General features: G+C 39.5%; 3 protein-coding genes and 1 long non-coding RNA gene across 6 annotated transcripts; 1 reads left to right on the top strand and 3 right to left on the bottom strand.

Moving 5' to 3' along the window:
- Positions 1–530: 530 nt before the first annotated feature.
- On the bottom strand, positions 531–3,406 carry LOC135655144 (uncharacterized). 2 transcript variants are annotated; one of them, XM_065175704.1, is made up of 2 exons: positions 3,252–3,406; positions 531–1,816 (listed from the first exon to the last, which is right to left on the bottom strand). In XM_065175704.1, the coding sequence occupies exon 2, from the start codon at positions 1,767–1,769 to the stop codon at positions 798–800; it is 972 nt and encodes a 323-aa protein (XP_065031776.1). In that variant the 5' UTR covers positions 1,770–1,816; positions 3,252–3,406; the 3' UTR covers positions 531–797. The 2 variants fall into 2 exon arrangements, with proteins under 2 accessions (XP_065031776.1, XP_065031777.1); XM_065175705.1 differs by having other exon boundaries at positions 531–1,780; positions 3,252–3,398.
- Positions 3,407–4,417: 1,011 nt separating this feature from the next.
- On the bottom strand, positions 4,418–6,814 carry LOC135655147 (uncharacterized). Of its 2 annotated transcripts, none has more exons than XR_010503421.1 (3): positions 6,644–6,814; positions 6,307–6,492; positions 4,418–4,700 (listed from the first exon to the last, which is right to left on the bottom strand). It is a non-coding gene; the product is annotated as an uncharacterized LOC135655147 (long non-coding RNA). The 2 variants fall into 2 exon arrangements; XR_010503422.1 differs by having other exon boundaries at positions 6,311–6,492.
- Positions 6,815–6,836: 22 nt separating this feature from the next.
- LOC135655146 (protein PARALOG OF AIPP2-like) lies at positions 6,837–9,444 on the top strand. The gene is made up of 3 exons (XM_065175706.1): positions 6,837–7,203; positions 8,737–8,886; positions 8,999–9,444. The coding sequence occupies exons 2-3, from the start codon at positions 8,789–8,791 to the stop codon at positions 9,285–9,287; spliced, it is 387 nt and encodes a 128-aa protein (XP_065031778.1). The 5' UTR covers positions 6,837–7,203; positions 8,737–8,788; the 3' UTR covers positions 9,288–9,444.
- A 101-nt stretch (positions 9,445–9,545) lies between these two features.
- On the bottom strand, positions 9,546–12,791 carry LOC135586658 (putative lipase C4A8.10; the record flags this gene model as incomplete). The annotated part of the gene is made up of 7 exons (XM_065175703.1): positions 9,546–9,856; positions 9,982–10,082; positions 10,908–11,028; positions 11,123–11,175; positions 11,286–11,341; positions 11,436–11,599; positions 12,549–12,791. Coding segments are annotated over 7 exons (807 nt in total), but the record flags the coding sequence as incomplete, so codon positions are not given.
- Positions 12,792–12,848: the final 57 nt, after the last annotated feature.

Below are 12,848 nucleotides of genomic sequence, written 5' to 3'. Positions count from 1 at the left end.
CGCCTTACAGCTTCTTGTCCTCGTTTCATTGATATGTATACTAAGAAATCTACGTATGTCATCCTTGAACTCGTACGTATATATATATATATTCTCAAAGTCCATAAATAAATATATATATATATATATATATATATATATTCTTTAAATTTAATATTACATGTATAATATTTAAAATTTTAAATATTTTGCTTTCGTTATCATGCGTCCAATAAATTCAACTTAACTACTAGTAAACATAATCATAAAATATTACAATTTTAAATGTTGTAATCAAAATAAAATCAGAATAGTCTATATTTATGTGTTTTTATAATTAAAAAAATCGATGAAGAACCATTAAAATCATAATAATTTAAATATCATGACGAGAAACCCTAAAGTCTTTTTATATTTTAATCTCTTCTATGGTACGTAAGTATAGTTGGGTCAAGAAATTTATATGGAATTATAGTTATAACGAGAATGATGAGGAAGTTTGTCGAAACATATAAGGACATGTATGTATGCACCCTAAACAATAACAGTAGTATACAATTTCAATCTTTTATTACATACAAAAATATAACATTTTGATCTCTTTATTACATACAAATATATCGTTTCTACTGCTATCATCAACAAAGGAGAGACTAAGTTGCACAAAAGGTTGTTTACAGTGTAACATATTTGGTCCTTGAGAAATGACCATTGCTGCACTTTACAGTGTTTACAGATTTCTACAATGTTTTTGCTGGAGAATTACATCCAATCGTACTACTACACTTGTAGGTCTGTGCCACTTGCTGAACTGAGGATTACTGATGATTCTGAGAGGCAAATCCTGCAAACCAAGCAACCCTCATCAGCTGAATCCCAAGTATCAGCACCCACCATGAAACCAACCCCCGAACACTTTCCATCATCCATGCAGGTGCACCGATCTCACCAGCCAGCTTGAGCCCCCTCATCAGCTGCAGCACCCTATAAGCTTCGTACACCACGGGTGTCACCAGCCACACTGGCGACCTCCAATGCCATGTCAGCATCTCTGTCAACATCTGTATGGAGAGCAGCAGAAGGTAGGGGCCGAGCACTACAGCAAATGAGATGAATGGAAGATGTGGCTCAAGCGATCCTCTCTGAGACGCAAAGAGTAGCACCAAAGGAACAAGAAATCCCAACACACTCGCTCCCAGGTTCCAGAGTCTGTAGCCAAGTGGCACTTGACTCTTCTGTTGGATGGAGCTTCTTGGCGGTCGTCCGCAGGAATCAGCCATTAGAAGAAATAAGGTTGCACCCATGTTAAAGAGACAGTCGAGTCCGACTAAAGAAAGAAGACCGGCAATATTGGGACCGAGGAATACAGAGGACAGAGGCAACCATAGCGTGGGCACCATGCCTGTAACTAGAAGAACCGAAGGCCCCAAAAGCCACATTGGCCACTTGAGAGGCTGGTGCAGCAAAGGTGGCTGATTCTTCATATCAATAACATCTTCTTCACCCTGAAAAATAGGAATACCTGATTTATCTTCTGCATCAATGGCTTCGACAATATTGCTTCCTTTGATGATAGCATCACCATCATCGGTAGTAGCATATGGAGGAGTCTCAGCTTCCCAGGGAAAGAGGTTGCTCCGACACAAGGACAGATTTTTTAGCCCTTTTCTGTGGAAGATTGGACTCTGCAGTTGCCTTGACAACTTGGGTAGTCTCCAATTACAAGCTTGGATATCAAGAATTGCCTTCCTCTTCACACATAGTGGAGACCATGATAAAGAGGCCATCATATGGTTGTTGTCTGCTTGCCACAAAGTTCTAGTAGGATTTCAGCATGCTGGTAAATGGTAATCAACCTTTCATTCGTTAGATGAGTAGAGGAACATTATTTGTTCCAAGAAGCAAGATATAACTGTTACCCAAAACTCATTCCTGTAGTTTCTTGTATTATCAGATTATCCTTATAATGCAATAACAGATTACGTAACTTAAAAATAGAAGCCAGTAGAATATTGTCATGAAATTTGCAATAACAAACTTCCTCAAAAAATTCAAGAAAATGCATGAAAAGATTATTCAATCCGAGAGGACGAATTACGCTGAACCAACTAGAACTGTAAGAAAAAGATATAGTGAGCTATTGTAGTTGCTCAATGGTGTTCAAACTATGCTACACATGACCAGTTTGTGGCTAAATTTATGCTACCTGTGCGAAAAAAAGTCACAAGTAAAAAATATGGCTTTTCACATATGTAAAAAATGTTGAACTTAATTAAACATATGATTTTTTAACGATTTCAATGACGACAAAATATCCATGTAGTTGATCTCAAATAGTTGGGACTTACGGTTTTACTGTTGTTGTTGTAAGAAAAAAATCAACAAAAGCTAGCTTTAGATTTTCCCTCTGTGATCAATTTGTTGGAGGTCCTACCAGAGATCCTCATGGTCCTTATGACTGTAAAATTTTCCATCCAAAACCAGAATAATAATGGTTTGGCTAAACTCATTTATGAAGACAAACAGAGTATAGACTAAGACGATTCTTTAACAGATTAATCACAACAAAAATTGAAAACGTCCTGCTCTAACCAATGATTCTTGCATGATAATAAGAAAGATAAATTCTCGAACACCTCAAGGGTGCGTAACATTCCAAATTCTAAAGAGAGTTTACAGAGCAAGGAAGCCAACAGAGAAGATATGACATTGCATCAGCTATTAAGTCTATTATTGCATTTCAACCAATAAAACTATAAAAAAGTTAAGCGTTCTCAGTTTAAAGAAAGAGAATGATTCACAAGACATGCGTGCAATATTCATCATAATTAAATTGTAAGTTTACATTTGCTGGCCAACACGACCAACATCATCATTAGGTTTCTCCCCCTGCCTTCAATCCATCTTATCGAATCACTAGCCTCAAAGCCAGGCCCTCCGAATTCCCCTTTTTATCAAGAATTAGGTCGAAAAGAATCCTCGGGATCCACTAGAGTAATCACATCGAAATTTCGCTAAATCCAAATGTAAGCCCCAAAACCAATAATCTCCAAGATGTCCCCATATCTTATCCTCTCTTTTTCTTTCTTTTGATTTTGAGTTGCTTACTATGGTTAATCTTTGTAATAAAAAAATGCTTTCAGAATAACCTAAAACCCTAATATTTCTCATGAACAAAGAAGAAATCATAGAATCCGATGCAAGAGTAGCAGCAAGCACGGATTGCAAGCAAGAAAAATAACAGAATCGAAGAAAACAAGGAAGAGGTTCACCTGATCCAATTGCCCGACCTTTCTTTAGATCCTATTTGGGCGACCGCAGACTGGGTTTTCGGTTCCCTCCGCCGATTCGAGGAATACGTGCTCTTTATCGGCAAAAAGGAATAAAAAAATGTGTTCTTTATAATTTTTCTTGTTATTATTATTATTTCTTTTTCTGATGAAGAGAGGAAGGCTTACGGCCAGAACTCGGTTGTTTCACGCGGAGGGGTGGATAGTGATGCCCAGAGAATTCGACGGCCAAGATCGAGTCAAATGGCTTTCGCACCGTCACAGCGGTGGCCTCGAAATCTATTGGGGATTAAGTAGTAATTTTTTGGGCTAATTAATATAATCTCTGTAGTTCGTTATCTTTAATATTTTTTTATTTTTATTTTTTTTAAAATTATATTAAAATCTCTATATTAAAGTAAAATATTTAATCTTATTTATCTTCTATACATAAAGAAGTAAAATATTTAATCTCGTTTATTCTTACGTGTGCTATGCGCAAAGAAATTACTTTCGTAAGTATAAAGATCGAGATACAAAAAATAACTAAGAGGAATAATATATAATTAATCTTAATTATTTTAAGACTTCTTATAGAACCCAAATATATTTTTTTTTATGCTACAGGTTTTGGAAAAGGATAAAGGTTGGCTCTGAATTACGATACATCGGATAATGAGGTGCTAAAATGGCTACAGTAAAAAGACTTAGATCTGTGTTAATTGGTCTTCCATGGCTTATTGGCACGAACTACCTCTGTTTCCCTGTTAATAAGATGGAAATCATTCGCAAGTCAAAATTAACACGAACATTGACTTTTAAGGCCCACCTGTTACCATAAAGTAGATAATGTCTGCGAGTCAGCACAAGAACAGTGTCGAAATATACGCTTAGTTCGTATGATCAAAAGTGAACTTGTACAAATTTCATCAATCCAATAACAGGTAAAAACATTGCAGTGAGATCAACTTCACCGTCTCAGAAGATGAGCCATCCTTCCGTAAACCACAAATTTTGCATCAACGGTGAATCATCCTTGGTGATGCAGGATGGTACCAAATCTTTCACGCTCCATTGTTCTCGTCTGGAAAACATCAATTTTTTAAAGCATGCGGCCATAATTCTCTTTGCACTTTATCTACTCAAATAAATTTTTATGTAAACAATAATTTAAGAAGAGGATAATTTTATTTTCTACTCCATAGCTGCCCTACAAGTTAATAGAAGAGAGAGGCACAAAACATAGTATTTTGTCAACACCCATCTCTGGCACATTTAGTTTGATCTGCCACATGCAGAGGGACTGGTATTATGGAGGGCACCACATGACAACCGAGATTATTAGTGGGATTTCAGCTTAGAATGAAACCAACTAGTCAAAACATCATATGGCACATTGATGTATCAAATCAAGCCATCTACCAGTCAGCACTTGCTCCACAACTAGTCAACCTGTGCATTACATGAGAATACGCATGTGAACTCACAAGTGAAATTTACATGGATCTCCAGGAAAATAATCTTAATCATGTGAATCTATCAGATGATATTTTATTTCGTTGATCGGTCATCTAGCAGATGCGTACTTGAAAACTGAAGAGTCACGATTTCAACAATCATTGAGCTGTTTTGCATAATTGTGATGCAATGATGAAAGTTTTGAGATGATTGCCTTTCAAAATGGACCATGAAAGCATAGCAATATCTAAACATTTGCCTTCTAAAATAGAAAATCAATAAATGTTCGACCATCATTCTCTCTGTTGGACTGTGGTATTTAAGCTCAATCAGCACTGAAAACTGTTGAGGGTGATGTCAATTCTCGGGCACCTGATGATGGAGCCCATGTGTGGGGGGTCCTCGCATGTTTGTGGGAGACCATCATTCTCTCTGTCGAGGAATATGTACTTGTTTTCTAACATAGGTTGGCTATTTAGTTAAATTGACTATTGATATCATATATGAGAACAAATCCTGTGAAATTTCACAAAGTAATAGCCGTAAACACTTCATCAACAATGAAACCAAAATTAATAATTGCAGAAATTCATAGCTGTTCAGTGAACTTCAGATGTAAATTTCGTAACCGGAATCTTCTGTAGTTATCTGAGTTTAGTCTGCTAAGGTTTTTGACTACCGAATGCAAGTTAACAGCTCCAGAATCAGTGATATTCAACTGTTGTTTGCATTTTAGGATCCTCCATCTAACACTGGAAGGATCATGGAACAAGTGGCAACAAAGTATCGTGGATGACATCTAACTTTTGACACTTCCATTACAAACACATTGCCAGATACCAGATGGTGGTAACTAAGTTGGTTTAAAGGTCAAATTCAAGGATCAAGGTATCATGTCATGTTATCCAAAGATCAGTGCGTCGTATTTGTAGTTTCATCATTAGAATGTGAACCACATCATTCTGACATCGTCATTCAAGGATTATAGTTCACGAGCCAAGTTTCAATCTTATGAAGCTGTTAGAAACACACCTAAGACTTCTAGAATTCCTGAAGACAACCTAACTACCTAAGCCGATATTTACAGCAATTTTTCATAATCAAACAAGGAAAAGAAACATGATTGGACGGATATTTCTTGTCGGCAATGCTGAAAGGAGAACATCATGACAAGTCAACTGGATTTTTAAACTTGATCATCCACATCTTTCTCATGGTATAGAAACATCATGTAGATGGATCTGCCTCGAGAAAGATGGATGGATTAACTAAAAATAATAGTCAGCTCAGCTTAGGAAGTTTCCTCGAAGATGATCTTGGGAGGCTACTTGTGTTGTGTGGGGGCTGGGATTTATTTTCTTGGAGGTAATATTCTACTACATGATCTTCGTAAATAAAAATTTTCTCCAAGTTTCCGTATCAAACCAAGAGAACACAAATTACCAACATGTCAGCGAAAACAGATGCTAACTTCAACAAGCAAACGATCATCGATAGTGTTTTCATCAGAACTCATACATAAAAGAGAAATTCGTCACTGATCGCGAACTTGAAGCATGATTCTTGATAATTCGAAGGGGATAAAGAGAAACAAACTTACTTACAGATAACCTGATGGGAGAAACAACATCACTAGGGTCCCGGACAGGCGCGGCCGACGAAACCCTGTGAAAGAGCCCGAGCGCTCCGAGACGCCGAGCTCAGCTGCGAAGTCAATTTTGCCGCCGCCACCGCACTGTGCAAAGGGAAGAAAGAACCACCCCAGCAACCCAGTTCCACAGGAACCCTTGATTGAGAATTCACAAGAAAATCAACAAGTGTGGCCAAAATCAAATGATATTATGGAGAGAAAAAAATTAATAAAATTCACCAAAATGATCGAAAATTTCGATCAAATTCCGATCACAAAACCGCTGTTAATAGGAAAGGATTCTCACCTAGAGAACGACGACAAGCGGCGGATTGGAGAAGCGACAGTCTTTGATTGGACCGCGAACGACCGGATAGAGACGAGAGGAATGCGGCTCGCGGATCTGAAGATGGAGGTCATCGAAACACGGAGGAACCCAAAACGAGATAAAAATTGAATTGCGAATTAGGGCGTCTCCGAGGACCCCCGAGTGAACATACCTCACTCGTGACTCTTCGATGGTTGCCACGTCCTCCGTTGGATCCCATCCGACGGTTCCCGTGAATACCAACCCGATTCCTCGAGACGGAAGCAGAGCCGGAACCCTACTTGGTACGTTTATAAAGTTTCCATCTTGGACGCCGAAACCGTCCCTCGCTGTCCGAACTCTCAACACCATGGCCGTGGCCGCCGCCGCCGATGTCCGAGAAGCTGCGACTGATTTCCCAGTTGCGCAAACACCAAATGCCCCTCCGAGTTCAGTTCGCCATGGGAACCCACGCTATGACTGCGGAAAGCCCTAAAGCTTGAATCTTTATGCTTGCTTACCGCTCGACGCAGCTGAACCATAAGCTCCACAAGCGGGAGGTATATCACTGCCAAACTCTCATCCCTTGATCTCAGCACTGCATTAAAGCATGTCATTTGCAAGAAGAGGAATCGTGATGGTGGCCACTTAGCCAGTCACATACTGCAGCTGCACAAGCTGTGATCTTGATGTGAATGGTCATGAAGCACACCTACAGCAAACGAAGTGTGGCATCTGTTCAAGCGAGCGATCAACTGTGGCTCGCTTAAGATGCATTTACGTACATGTTAGCGAGCCATTGCCAAAGGCTTCTGTGAGGTGGAAGAACAGGAAAAAGGAGATTGATAAGCAAAATATGAACATTTTGCATAGAAATTTATTTTTATGGTTTAAAATAACATCCGAATTATCGACTGTATATAAATGTGTGTTACGAAAATATTCCTAAAAATAATTTTTTTGTTTATCGGTGGAGTACAACAAGAACAAAATAACTATTTGAGGTGTCCAAACAACAACAATAATAATAGATCTTCACGGGCCAAACTTTGTGGTGATGCCTGCACGACTCCAACATCATCTCACAGCTAGTTATGATCAACTATGTAAATTCTCTGTATCACTGAGTTCTGTGTATAGGACGAGTTAAAGGTGAAAAAAGGAGAGGTGTTTCTTGGGACAATGAGTACTGGAAAGTTACACGATAGTCAAGTAAAAAAGGACCACGAATTGTTGACTTTAGAGAGACAAAGAAAGGCATTAAGAATCCATTTATTGCCACCCCCAACAGCATCCCAACCAAGTGCAGATGATGCCGAGTAGGAAGGACACAGAGAGGGGAAGGAAGGCCGTAATGGCCATCCATTCCTTCTCGTATGCGACCATGGAAAGGTAAAGAGATGAGATGCCATCGACAGACGCAAAACCACAAACACTCGGTGGGTCTATCTAACGACGCACCTTCGTATGAACCATCTCCTTCGGTGGACGCTCCCCCTTGGAGTACATTCAATGGTGGAGTCCAAAGCCCATGGCTGACTCCCACCTACCTCCTAATTCCAGGCACGCATGTGCCCCTTCCATACCCAGCAACTTCTGGTAGCCGCAGCTGCAGCAACCCATGTTGTTGCTCTGCTTCTGATACTGCGAGGTTGATGGCGACCAATGGCTTCTGCAACTCCTGACCTTTACCTCTCCGTAATCCTTGACCATCTCTATCTGCCATTCGATCATGAGGTACGAGGCGAGTGATGGAGCAACATTTCAATCGCTTCGAAATTGAATCGGTATCGAATATAGTGCACGTTGAGATCATTAAATTACTCCTAACATATAATTCATGATTTAATGCGGTTTCGCGTGGTCCTTTGTCGTGAGATGTGACATCACCCCTGAGGCTCGAAAGTTTCAGGGATGAGTCAGTCCGTCCGAGTGGATTCTTGTTGGCCACGGTCACGTTTCACATGCACATGCATGTATACGGATAACGATGACAAATACCATTACGCTTACTCTTTGTCCCATTTCCGTGTTCTCCTGTGCCTTGTACCGCCTCTTAAATGCGACTTGTTCTCTTCCTTCTCCCTCTGCAGCTCCTCTTCCTCTTCTCCTCCTGAAAGCCATACCAGGCTACTCCACATAGCCATGGCGAGCACCCACGCTGTCTGCTCCATGTGCGGCGACATCGGCTTCCCCGACAAACTCTTCCGATGCTCCCGATGCCGCTCTCGCTTCCAGCACTCGTACATTATCAGCATCTCTCTCTCTCTCTCTCTCTCTCTCTCTCTCTCTCTCTCTCTCTCTCTCTCTGTTACGTTGGAGACATCTAACTTCTTCGGACTTCGTTGTCTACAGCTACTGCACCAACTTCTATCATGAACTGCCGGCGGGGTCTGCAGGGGTATGCGATTGGTGCCTGAGTGAAGGCAGGATCGGGGACAAGTATGAATTGCCTTGGAAGAAGTCGGAAGGGAGAGACAGTGCCGAAGCAGCTGGTAGACGTACTGCGTACGCCAAGGGCGACAAGGTTAAGCAAAGCGGCAGAGTCGACGACAGCGACAGCCGGGGCTCCAGTGGCAGCAGTACGTCTTCTTCAAAGCCGGCCGGCCGCAGGTACAAGCTACTCAAGGATGTCCTGTGCTGAGCACTACCCCAGTGTCTGTGTGTGTGTTCATTAGTAGATTAGCTGTATGATCCACTTGCATAGAGTGAGAGCTGTGATGCTTTTTGTATATTACTCCTGTGTTACCATGATGTAATTAATGTCGATCATAAAAGGTTTGTGGTTCGTGTCTTGGTCATGATCTATGCAATACAGGTCAAAGGAATTCGACTCCCCTCCACATAAAAGGATCATTCGTAGTCAGGTTGAATGAGGAGAATTATTATGACAAGACAAATATAAGGGATAAATATATTGAATCTCGTAATGTTTTGAAACTTTAAATGTTATTATTATACAGTTGCCAATGCTGACAGTAAGAGATCTGAGAACTACAGGATTAAGATAAGAAAAGCTTCTAGGCTGATTGATATAACTATATTAATCTCGTTAGCCAGTTTTGTATCGAGAATTCAGGAGCTCTTTATCGATACCCGATGAGTGATGGGTGTCCGGCACGGCCAAAAATTTCTTTAGCTCTTTCAAAGAAAGTGATCGATCATATGTTGTATAACATCTGCACCTTCTGAATGCATGAAGGGATCCTTAACCTGACAGATATCCAACAGGCATGGAGAAGAATAACAAGATCAATTACAAGTGCTAAAGAGCTAAAGAATGTCCGAAGAAAGGAGGACGATCAATAAAAGGAGGGAGAAGTCGTGGCAAAGTTGACCTGAATCACACTGTGTGCAGCAAACCTCTGGATGCTGATGTTGTGGAAACTAACATCCACCCTCTCCCAAGACAAACGAGTGAGGCCTGTCACCAGCTTCTCTGCACAACAGATTCAAGGTGTAAAATAATAGTTCAACCGGAAACAGGTTATATTAACTTGTTCTCAATGCTTAATACTGTTGCTTAATTTAAACTCAACACAAGCAATTATGCATGCATAACACCGCAACTACTGAACAGAGTTTGATATTATGGTCCTCAACTGGCAATATACCAGTGTGCCGGAGACCACTTGATCTTTGCGATAGTTCTACCGATCCATGAAAAGAACACAAGACTAGTTTGCCAAGAATTTGCACCACATATGCACTTTTTTTCACACTGAAATTGGAGCACTTTTTAGGTGACATATGATGTCAGCAACTTTGCTGCATTCAACCACTTTACGCCTACTTTTCTTTTCCTTCTAGATTGCATTTTCAATTAAAAACCATTACTTCATGTACAGCTCATGATTTGATCAATATATTACACATCTAACATAAAGTTTAGCAGCACGTTTAAACATTGCAAATACACTGAATTACTGCACTGCATCCTTTCGACACTTTATCCAATGACTACCTCTTGTTTCTAAAGCTTTTCTCACTACAGATTCTACGTAAAGCATCATTTGACATTGAAGAAATAAGGACTGAAACGGCTATGAGTTTCAAGACAAAATGTACACATATAAACTGGAAATGGATTCACCAGGAAGTTGTATCACCACACAGATCATTATAGTAAACACAGGAATTCAAGAAAAAGATTGAACAACCTCATCGACAGGAATGAAAGACCGCAGACAAAAAGAACAGTCCATAATGAGAATTGCAATTAATTTCACTTTACTCTGAAACTACTGGGAAGAATGATATGTACCTTCTAACACATCACAGTCATCATTCATAAGTGAGTCACTAGCGCACTTATCATTTCTGCTTCCTGCTGAGTATTCTTCATATACAATATGTGGGTATCTCTCACTCAAAGAATCCTCCCACTGGAGGGCAAAATATATGAAAGCTCAATACCAATCTAACCATACCCAACAACAAATAAGTAAATTATTGAAACTGTAAACAGAACACCATTACCTTAGGCAGCTCAGAAGTGCGTCTTATGCATGATGTCCTCCAGCCAACTATGTCTTTGATGTCATTTAGTTTGGAAAACAACTTGACAACTAATTAAATGTCTCCAAAATTATAGGCGTGGGAATGATAAAATCAAAACCAAGAAATTTCAGGAAAAGGATACGATCATAGCCAACGTTGGAATAAGCCACTCGGCGTTTGAATGCTTGCAGAGCAGACCTGGATTCATTTTTTTTTATGATCTGGTCATGCTACCCAGAAATAGCATCTCATAATTGATGAATTCAACTAAAGCAAGGACAGATGGAAATACATAAAATGAAGATCATCACAATCATCCACCATTCGTTGCAACAATGGGGGCTTTCCTTCATCATTATCTGTTAGAAAAAGATGCTTGCCAGTTCTTCTAAAAATCCAGTGAATAACACAAGATGCAACTTTTTCAATAGCAGTGACGCCTAAAAGAAATGGGACCTGTGAATAATCCCCATGTAAAAAACTAGAATACAGTGATAAAACAAAGCATATAATATCATACATATGACGTCCACCATGAAACACAACTTCTGATACATGAAAATAACATATGGCATAACATCTAACATCTACTAAAGCCAGCAAAATACATTAGGTCAAAGAGAAAACTTGGAGGAAAACGTTCAAAGTAAAAACATTTGCATTACAACATGAAGCCACCTAAAAGTGGACACAATGATCACCTATTGTGAGCGATGAAAGACAAGTTTAGAAATTCACTCAGAAGACACAAGTAAGCAAACTGTTAAAGCATGGAAGTTCTGCAGCCAAGTAACAATTAAATTTGTTGGAAGAAATGGAGAGTTATTCCTATAAACGTAAAAGTTGCACTCTTAAATACAAAAGGTCAATCAAAATAGCAGACGGATACTGAATGAAGTTCTACATCTAAAGCAAGATTTCAAATCTTGACCATATCAGTCCAACTATGTACCGGTATCCAAACATACATATTGACACTAGCAAAACATTATTTATTATTTTACTTAATAATACCATGCAGTACAAGTTGATAATCACCAGTAATACCAGTATGACACCGATTCGTCAAAACTGATATCAGACCATGGTTTCTCCAAAGAAATCAAATCCTTGTGCACCTAAGAGAAAACTAATGGGATTTAGATACAATAAAAGGACTTAATTCCTTCCCCCTATTTTCACTTGAACATTTGCAAAACTTCCAATGCTTGCATTTTTCACACGAGGAAAATATCCATACCATATTGACAATCAACCTGTTTTGTCTAATCTGCTGCTGAGCCTCACCATCTCTTGTGATGCCACATTTCAGTTAAATTCCAATACAATCTCTATCCAGCTAATTTTTACAAGCATATGAAAGTTAAAGACTTGCATAATATAGGTAAAACATATGAAAGATTACCTGTTTGTTTCCCCTAGATCCAAGATGAGGTGTAGCTACTGTGATGAAATTCATTGCTTGCAAACCGCAGATAGTACCTCTTTTACTGTCATCACAGACAGTATCCAGGGGATCCTCCAGGGATTTTCTTTCGGGAGGTATGTATAATCTACCAATTGCATATCTTGCAACTAATCCTCCAACTGAGTGTGCAATAAAAGAAATCCTTCGAAGATCTGGCCATTTGTTGATCACCTCAGTTACCTATTTAAGTAGGTTGTGTCAAAGGACTAAATAACGAATAAGGATATCAGAAAATCA

Source organism: Musa acuminata, unplaced genomic scaffold (genome assembly GCF_036884655.1).
Source record: "Musa acuminata AAA Group cultivar baxijiao unplaced genomic scaffold, Cavendish_Baxijiao_AAA HiC_scaffold_95, whole genome shotgun sequence".
Taxonomy (NCBI): Eukaryota; Viridiplantae; Streptophyta; class Magnoliopsida; order Zingiberales; family Musaceae; genus Musa; species Musa acuminata.
This window is presented reverse-complemented; position numbering and strand designations above follow the sequence as displayed.

What these genes read in the sequence shown, in the direction of transcription:
- LOC135655144 (XM_065175704.1), bottom strand. Translation starts at nt 1,769, where the DNA reads ATGATGGCCTCTTTATCATGGTCTCCACTATGTGTGAAGAGGAAGGCA.
- LOC135655146 (XM_065175706.1), top strand. Translation starts at nt 8,789, where the DNA reads ATGGCGAGCACCCACGCTGTCTGCTCCATGTGCGGCGACATCGGCTTC. An exon ending in CGCTCTCGCTTCCAGCACTC is followed by an intron (nt 8,887 to 8,998) that starts GTACATTATCAG and finishes CGTTGTCTACAG; the next exon opens with CTACTGCACCAACTTCTATC.